At 41.4% G+C, this 9,943-nt stretch overlaps 1 protein-coding gene and 1 pseudogene across 1 annotated transcript; both read left to right on the top strand.

The window, feature by feature from the left end:
- The first annotated feature begins 773 nt into the window (after nucleotides 1-773).
- On the top strand, nucleotides 774-1,503 carry LOC147984570 (uncharacterized; annotated as a pseudogene).
- Nucleotides 1,504-2,094: 591 nt separating this feature from the next.
- LOC125536783 (cysteine-rich receptor-like protein kinase 6) lies at nucleotides 2,095-9,626 on the top strand. The gene is made up of 7 exons (XM_048700053.2): nucleotides 2,095-3,006; nucleotides 6,880-7,020; nucleotides 7,721-7,851; nucleotides 8,006-8,216; nucleotides 8,422-8,659; nucleotides 8,914-9,064; nucleotides 9,168-9,626. Exons 1-7 carry the CDS (start codon nucleotides 2,202-2,204, stop codon nucleotides 9,498-9,500), a joined length of 2,010 nt encoding a protein of 669 aa, XP_048556010.1. The 5' UTR covers nucleotides 2,095-2,201; the 3' UTR covers nucleotides 9,501-9,626.
- The last annotated feature ends 317 nt before the right edge of the window (nucleotides 9,627-9,943 follow it).

Here is a 9,943-nt window from a genome sequence, read left to right as displayed (position 1 = left end):
ATAGTAGATGAGCAGATTACATCTAGGGCACATACTAGAAACATGAATTCTACCACGATCTCGCACAGGAAGGATAGAATCACATACGGTGTAGCGGGAGTAACACAGCCGGCGTTGACGTTGTCACCCATGTCGTCGAGGATGAGGTTGCCGAGGTCGGGGAAGAAGTCGTCGTTCGCGAAGTCGTCGCTGCCAGCAGTCGTGCGAGTGCGCTCCCCAAAAACCTGATTGCCCCTCTCCCGTACAGGATCACGAGAGGCGGGGTTCCGGAGGCCTGCTGTCCCTTCTCCCGGTGCACGCCGAAAGGAGGGATGAAGAAGACTTGCTTGGCGGCGCAATGATCTGGAACGGTGATGAGAGTGCACGCCGAAAGGAGGGATGAAGAAGACTTGCTTGGCGGCGCAATGATCTGGAATGGTGGTGAGAAACCATACGAAATGGCGGCGGCTAGGGTAGACGTCTGCCTGACTATATAGTGCGGGCGAGGTAGGTCGTGGGAGTAAACCCCACGTCCGAGTCGTCACGATCCAAAAGAATCGGAAACGATACAGTAATTAACGCGTCCGTTAATTATTAATTAATGACTCAGCTCGGCTCAATCCTGCAACCCGCGGCGCGGCGAGCGAGGAGGAGGAGCGCGCGTGTAGGTCTTCTTTTCTCATGCTCATACAAGTGGTAGAAGAATTCACTTTATAAAAAGGTACAACTCTCTCTCAACTTATGAGGTGGGACTAAATTTTAACCTCACTCACTTCATTCACATGTGTGTACGAATGGACCAAAAAAATTTCAGAATTTTAGTTGGACTTTGGGTCAAAAGTCCACTAGCAAATTCCAACATCATCCTCCTGCTAGCCGTGTTCACGCCGCTGGCCGCGCTTGCTGCCACCAATCACAACTTGCCCGGCGGTCACTCCTACGGGACGCAAGGCCGCTACGCTCCAATAGCACTTACAAGACCAACGGCTTATCGCTGCCACGCTCGCCATTGAGCTAGTAAATGCGTCCTGCCCCGCCTGTGCCCATGCCCTTGTCGACCAGGTCGTTTTGTCTGCCTACTGCCACTGCCTTCCAGACGTCGTCAATTCATCGGGCATCGCCTGCGTAGCTCTGGCCTTTCAGGATGCACGGCGGCTGTGCCGGTACCACAGGGATGCTATGGTTGAGCGTGGCCAATGCCGCGCCACCTTCCACGACATCCAACTAATGGAGCAGGATATGAGCGTAACGGCGGCCGATGAGCGTGAGCGAACTCAATACACGTTTTAACCCGTCAAATAAGCTTTTATTTAATGTATATATTGATTTTTTCTGATTTATTGTCAAATAAGCTTTTGTTTAATGTATGTTTCAGAAACGTCATTTTGGAGAGATAATGTTTTGGTCCAAGATTTCCCTTTGATGCTTCAGTTCCAAGCGATTGGCTTCGCTTGTTTTCTATTCTTGCTACTCCAAGAATGGTGCTGCAGAAGAAGAGGCCCTGTCATGCAATCAGCCAAGTAATTTGATTCCTTACATGGTACATTGTTTTGTGTATGGACTCTATTGCTGGTAACTACCACACCAGTCATCATTGCCTTTCTCTCGGATTGTATCTTGTGCTTTTGTTCTTCCTGCTAGGAAAAATGTTTGTCCAGTCGATCTTGAACAAGTACCAGTGCCGGGATGACAACGGAAAATGCTGCCACATTCCCCTTTCTAACAGGTGGAAGCGATAGCTCCGTTGGAAACAACCTGGAAGATGTAGGTTCTGAAGAAATGGTCGTGGCACCGATGACTTATTCAGTTCAGTACTTCAACAGTCAACACTACTCTTCCAAAATTTATCACCGATCCATCTATCTGCCTGGCATGCGCGCAGGAGAAAAGATCAGAGAATCCAACTGTTGATTCTTTGATGTTGATACTTGCCACGGAACGGATGCCAAGATTTCATCTCCTCCATAGTATTCCTCTGAAAATATCCCATACATTATCTAGGCCTGCCTGTTATAATAAATGAATTTTTCTCTGGAGTAGTACGACAGGTAGCCTTTGTTTGAATCAAACTGTGACCCGATCTAACATCAAAAGAAAAAGAAAACACATTGTGACCCGATCTAAGATCAAGCCAAATTGCCAAAACACTCGTTCTCCCTACATGACCACATCTTCTTGTCTCCAACTCAACCCACACCAGCACCAGTAGTCCCCTTCCAACCATGATCTCCCACAAACTCTGCTGCTACGTCTCCATCCTCGTAGTCCCCTTCCTTGCACAGCTCGCCTCCGGCGACGTGCTGTGGCAAGAATGCGATAACAGCCGGAACTACACGGCGAACAGCGCCTTCCAATCAAACCTAAAGCAGCTCTCCTCCACCCTCCCAACCGAATCCTCCTCATCTCCCACCCTCTTCGCTACCGCCGCCGTAGGTGCCATCCCGGACACCGTGTACGCGCTCTCGCTCTGCCGTGGCGACACCACCAACGCCTCCGCCTGCGGCGACTGCGTCGCCAATGCCTTGCGGGATGCGCAGCAGGTGTGCTCGTACAACATGGACGTGACCATCTACTACGACACCTGCTACCTCCGCTTCTCCAACCAGAACTTCGTGACTTCCATCGACAACACCAAACGGCACATCATGCCCAATGGGGAGAACGTGACGTCGCCGGCCGCAACGTTCGACGCCGCCGTGGGTGTCCTCCTTGCCGCTGTCGCGGACTACGCAGCGCTGAACTCATCCAAGCGGTTTGGCACAGGGGTAGAGGACTTCGACGTGAGCACCCCGAGAGTCTATGCGCTGGCGCAGTGCACGCCGGACATGGCACCGGCCGATTGCCGGAGCTGCCTGGAGGGAATAGTAAGGGTGATGCCGAAGCACTTCAGCAGGCGGCAGGGAGGTAGGATCCTGGGTTTACGGTGCAACTACAGGTTTGAGCTATATCCTCCGTTCTCCGGCAATCCGCTTCTACACCTCCCAGCACCGTCCTCGGGCGTGAAACCATCGGTAGATGGAGATGGAGGTGAGTTGCAGATCTTTTACAAAACTACGAAATTTTCCTAGCTACTCCCTACGTTCATAAATATAAAATGTTTTAAATATTTTAATATGAACTACATATAGACTGAAATAAATGAATAAACACTAAAATGCATCTATATACATCTGAATCGGAAAAAAAGTTAAAATATCTTATATCTTATTCTCTATAACACTAAAATGCATCTATATAGTGTATTCAATTGAGGTCTACAATTAGAACCGAGTCACCCGATTTTGTTCGGATCAACAATTTCTCAAAGCTTTTTCGTTCAATTCTTTTATACTATACACTATGCTTTCTAATTTTTAAAGCGTAACAATTAGTTGCGGTATTTAATTTAGAATTAGGTCATCCAATTTTGATCGGGTCAACAATTTCTCAAGCTCTCGCATTCAAGTCTTTTACTTCACCATGTTCACTAATTTTGAAGGTCTTTCATTCGGTTGGGTATTCAATTTTGTATTTGGTTTACGATTTTGATCGGGCCAACGATTTTTCAAATCAATCAGTAACAACAGGCCTATAAACATATATCAACCCCACGCACCCTCACACCACCGAGAAAAAAGAAGCGCCATCATGTGATATTATAGCACCAATATAGTATATGCAACCACCGACACAGAAATTTCCCCACATAAATACTCCATCCGTCCATGAAAAGTTGTACTTCCAACTTTGTTGGAGGCTATCTCAAAGTTTGACTGAGTTTGTGCAAAAAAATATATCATTGTTTATGAAACCAACTAGGTATATTTATCATGAATCTAATACTACTAAATTGATAGCATAAATGTTTGTATTATTGTATAAGTATTGTCAAACATAAAAAAAGTTTGACTTTCCAAGAAAGTTGAAGGACACTCATTCAAGGGCGGAGGGAGTAGGTTGGTTAGAAGATAACAAGGAATTACACCACAAAAGGCCCACCAGATCGCACATTATAAATAAAAATAAAACACACACTATCATCCCCCCACATGCGAACTAAATATTACATTGGTTGCAAAATATAAGCAGTATTACTTTTTAGAAAGTTAATTTTTTTAACTTTGACCAAGTTCAGAGCAAAAATATCGACATCCATAATATTAAACAAAAAAGTATGAAAATTCATTTCATGATGAAATTAAAATACCGACTTGATATGATGAATTTTCATATATTTCTCTACAAATTTGATCAAACTTAAAATATTTGCCTTTTCAAAAACTTAATACACCTTATATTTGAAACATAGTGATTTTTTTAAGAAACTCAACAACACCAACAATGCAGCAAAGCGCGCTCAATCCTTCTAGTATACTTCCTTCATTTTTATATACAAGACCACAAACTCAAATTACAGGTACCAAGATAAAAATTAATGCGTGCTTTACATGCCAATTTGTTTTCTCAATTACTGGGTTAATTAATAGGGTGCATGCACATTAAAGGAAAATGAGTGACCACGAGGGAGGAAGCAGTTGAGGGTGTCATTATCATCCACTACATGCATGCTAGTAATTAAACCATGGGTTACTAATACGAGAAAACATCATTAATATTTGCCTTGATTACTGTTGATGGCCTTGTATAGATGCAAAATGTGTTTTTCATAATGGCCTTGTATACAAAATGGAGGGAGGAAGTAGTTGAGGGTGTCATTATCATCCACTATATGCATGCTAGTAATTAAACCATGGGTTACTAGTACGAGAAAACATCATTAATATTTACCTTGATTACTGTTGATGGCCTTGTATAGATGCAAAATGTGTTTTTCATAGTCTGACAAAAATTCAAGAAATTAAAACCAACAAATCGGCAACAGTAGAGTCCTATAGACTGACACTACGTTTATATCGAAGGAGGTGGTGGATCGATTCGTAGGTTATGCCGCGACCCATGGTGGGAAAACCATCGTGGCCACCTGCTCCAATTAATCGTGTACACACCTCCTCTTTGGATTGTAGTAGGATGGTACTCTCTTCGGTCTATACTAATTGTAGTATTTTACCTAAGTGACAACTAATGGAGTTTTTCAGTGTTTCGTTTCAATTGTTGTGTCTTTTTTGGTTCCTGCTTTTTTCATTGCTATGATCCATAAACATATTTCATATTATCAAGCGCTTCAACTCTATTGTCATTTTACAGGAGGGAGAAAAAGTAAACCTAGTACCATTCTAAGCTCCCTTGTTTTAAATAGCACAGATTCAATTGAGGTCTTGAATTAGAATTGGGTCATCCGATTTTGACCGCGTCAATAATTTTTCAGAACTCTCTCATTTAATTCTTGTATACTACTACACATCATGCTTCCTAATTTTTAAGGTCTCACAATTAATTGAGGTATTCAATTTAGAATTGGGTCATCCGATTTTGACCGGGTCAACAATTTCTTAAGCTCTCCCATTCAATTATTTTAATTTACAATGTTCCTTAATTTTGAAACTATTTCATTCGGTTGAAGTATTCAATTTTGGCTTTGGTTTAGGATTTTGACGGGACCAACTATTTTTCAAATCAATCAGCAACGACCAGTCTATAAAAACATATGAATCCCGCACAACCTCCCTCCACCTAAACAAAGAAGCGCCACCATACGATACTGCAGCACAAATATAGTATATGCAACCACCGACACAGAAATTTCCCCACATAAATATAGATTGGTTAGCGAATAATACAAATCACACCACAAAAGGCCCATGCAATCAACGCATTATAAATAAAAATAAAACACACACTATCACCCCCCCCCCTTCCACCCGCCAAACTAAATATTCCATCAGTTTTAAAATATAAGTGGTATTAGTTTTTAGAAAGTCAAATTTCATTAACTTTGATCAATTTCAGAGCAAAAATATCGACATCCATAATATTAAACAAAAAAAGTATGGAAATTCATCATGATGAATCTAAAAATACCAATTTGATATTATAAATTTTTATATATTTCTCTACAAATTTGATCAAACTTAAAAAGTTTACCTTTTCAAAAAAGTAATACACCTTATATTTTGAAACAAGGTGATTATTTTTACAAGAAACCCAACAACATCAACGCAGCAATAAAATGCGCCCAACCCTTCTAGTGGAGTACTAAAGTGGAGCTCAGATGGAGACTTCTTCCTATTTACTTAAACTGGAGCTGAGCTGGCACTTTCATATCAATAACTTGCTTTCTACGATAAAGAGCATTTTCATTCGATCGATATATAGAGACGATAAAACCGCACCGAGTGAATGTCCAGCCTCTACATAACACGACACACAGCCAACAGGTCAACCACAACCAAAAATACTTTTTTAAAAAACAAATTAACTGGATAAAATCCCCAAAAAGAAGTTTAGGGCCTCTTTGGATTGTAGCTTTTTTGATAAAAAGGCGATTTTATTATCTCAAAATATAGCATCAAACGAATACAAAACATTATGAGTAACATCCGGCCTCTGCATAACTAGAATGCACACAGTCAAATCCAAAAGTCGGACAAAATTTAAGAAATTAAAACCAACAAATCGGCAATAGTAGAGTCCTATAGACTGACACTACGCTTATGTCGAAGGAGGTGATGGATCGATCCGTAGGTTATGCTGCGACCCATGTTAGGGAAAAACCATTATGACCACCTACTCCAATTAATCGTGTACACACCTCCTCTTTGGATTGTAGTAGAATGGTACTCTCTCCGGGCCATATTAATTGTAGTATTTTACCCGAGTGACAACTAATGGAGTTTTTCAGTGTTTCGTGCTTGTGAACTCGTTCAATTGTTGTGTCTCTTTTGGTTCCTGCTTTTTTCATTGCTATGATCCATATACATATTTCATGTTATCAAGTGCTTCAACTCTATTGTCATTTTACAGGAGGGAGAAAAAATAAACCTAGTACCATTCTACTGGTCCTAGCAGTTGCATTGGCCGTTATTTCTGCAGCATTGACTTTCACTTTAGTTTGCTTTTGTATCTGGAGGAGCAGAAGACAACTAGAATTCCCATCACAACCATGTAAGAGCATGTACAATGGTGGCATATGGATACATATGCTCCATGACAAAAAGTAATTTGAGGCACTTATATTTAATTTTTCTCCCCAATGCAAGCTACCACTAGTGGGCCTCATTAAGAAATAGAAAATAAAGACTCTAGTACACATGCATCTCTACTTTTCACTCTAACCTTTTCATCTTTTGTCACCAGACCACACTTTTTCTCTTCAAGCACCCGCCTCCTGGAGAGGATCCCGCTTCCTTATCCGAACCTACTTTACGTCATATCCGATCCTACATGGCATGTGAGGCATCACCTTGAGGCTATGCATTGTACATGCCCAAGCTACTCCCTAGATTTACAGACATTAAAGACGGAAAATAACTTGGTTTTCTTTAAAGATTGGCTAGGAAATTTGTAATTAGCATAGTTTCTTTTTACTTCCATCTAAAGATCTATTGTACAACTTCTTAGTTATTTTATGCCCTTTATAAAATTAATAAAAAAAGGAAAAAAAATGCAGTGGTGCTTTGCCCTATTGCACAACCAAAAAATGGGAAATAGATAAATTTACGGTCCTAAATTTAACTCCTGCAAAAAGAACCATCAAGTTTTATATGAAAAAAAGGCTATGTACAAATATAACGTAAACAATTACCCATTGCAGAGAATGAAATGGATTTTGTTCGATGGATTTAAAACTTTTTTATTTTGACAGATTCTGGAAACTGGGAAAGCGTTCCAAACATCAGTTTATCCATGCTTAATCTGTCAACACTGGAAGTTGCAACTGAGAACTTTTCAGAAGGAAATAAGCTTGGGGAAGGAGGGTTTGGTGCCGTTTACAAGGTAACAATCACAGTATGTCGCACAAAAAAAAACTATGGACTTCCTTAAAAAAATCATACCATGCACTATGGTCCAATTTCCTCAAATTTTACCATCATCTCTACTCGTCTAATCAACCAGTAATGTTTTTCATTAAATACTTGTAAATCTACAGGGATCCCTTGCTGATGGCCAAGAGATAGCAGTGAAGAGACTGTCACAAGGTTCAGCACAAGGAATAGCAGAGCTAAAAACTGAGCTGGTTTTGGTTGCTAAGCTTCAGCACAAAAACCTTGTGAGGCTTATCGGTGTTTGTTTGGAAGAACACGAGAAGCTCGTTATCTATGAATACATGCCCAACAGAAGCCTTGACACGATTCTCTTTGGTAAATACTCAGAGTATTGCATCACTATCTTTAAATGTGAACTGTAGTTTGTAAGATGATCCCTGTAGCCACCACACGTACTCTGTTTATTCTTCACTCCACTTAATATATTGGCTACCTTTCGTCAAAAAGAAAAAGTAACATGGGAGAGAATATATGACACTAAAACTAACCTCTCTGTCGCTGTTTATTGTTCCTGTAATAGATCCTGAGAGGAGCAAGCATCTTGATTGGGGGAAGAGGTTCAACATAATAAATGGAATTGCCCGAGGTTTGCAATATGTTCATGAAGATTCTCAGTTGAAAATAATCCACAGAGACCTCAAAGCAAGCAATGTTCTGTTAGACTCCGATTTGAATGCGAAGATTTCAGACTTCGGTTTGGCGAGGTTGTTTGAAGGGGATCAATCAAAGGATGTCACAAACAGAGTTGTTGGGACGTTGTAAGTGAAGCCAACTATTATTTCAAAAAAAAAGTGAAGTCAACTATGCTTTGATATAAAAAAGTGCACCATGCATGGACTGCAGGAATAAGTCTGAATTAGTTGACGCAACCTTTATACAATGTTTGTATCCTTTTCGGAAAAAAATACAATGTTTGTATAGAGGCTGCGTCAATTAATTCGGATCAGAGGGTGTACCATATTGTTTTATATATATATATATCACTAATCAACGACCATATCTCTTGTTGCAGCGGATACATGGCACCTGAATATGTTGTTCGCGGGCACTATTCAACCAAATCAGACGTGTTTAGCTTCGGAATTCTGGTTTTAGAGATTATAACTGGAAGAAGAAACTGTGGATCTTACAACTCCGAGCAATCCGTTGACCTCTTAAGCATTGTAAGCAGGAAAGAAACCCTAGCTGAATAGTACTGTACGTATTAACCTAAAATTCTAAATCCCTTACGACAGTAAAACTCATTTGAACCCATTTCTGGTGCAGATATGGGAGCATTGGACCAAGGGAACGATATTGGAGATAGCTGATCCGTCCCTTGCAAGCAGAAGCAGTGCTCCTGAAGAGGAGATACTCACCTACGTTCACATCGGATTGATGTGCGTTCAGGAGAGCCCTGCGGATAGGCCTACGATGTCACGGGCGAATGCGATCCTTAACAGCGACACCGTCTCGCTTCAGGCACCGTCCAAGCCGGCTTTCTGCATCCGGGCAAGTAGTGCCGGGCCGGAACCACGACACGGCGCCTCGCAAGGCCGTGGCAGGCCGGCCGTGGTTTCACCCAACGAGGTTTCGCTCACGGAGCTTGTACCGAGATAAGACATGTTGCACTGAAATCTTGTCGAACGAACTCTGCATTCTTCTACATAGAATGGCTTTTCCACCTGTTTTGGCCTGTTCACGATATTATATGTTCGCTGGGTAACAACGTGTGGACGGCTGCGACGAATGGGGTGTTATGGTTAATCCTGAATGTAGAAATAATGTCAGAAGCACGCTGCATTTGCTGAAATAGGTCTATGCACTTTTTTCTAGAATACACACAAGTATGTATATCATATATTCATAAAAGGAGTACGATACAATGCCTTTCGGCACAATGGTACACCAAAAGGTTAGCAACCACACCCACTACGACAACATCAACACACTACTCGCCTTGCCCAAACTCAAGCCATGAATAATGAAGATATAGAACACAAAGCACACATGCCACGTCACAGCAGTATTAGACACCTCGAAGCACGACAAAACTCGAAACC

The sequence above is a fragment of the Triticum urartu genome, chromosome 2A (genome assembly GCF_056163025.1).
Source record: "Triticum urartu cultivar PI428250 chromosome 2A, HENAU_Tu73, whole genome shotgun sequence".
NCBI classification, from domain to species: Eukaryota; Viridiplantae; Streptophyta; class Magnoliopsida; order Poales; family Poaceae; genus Triticum; species Triticum urartu.
Note: the sequence above shows the minus strand (reverse complement) of the source record. Positions and strands in the feature narration are given on the sequence as shown.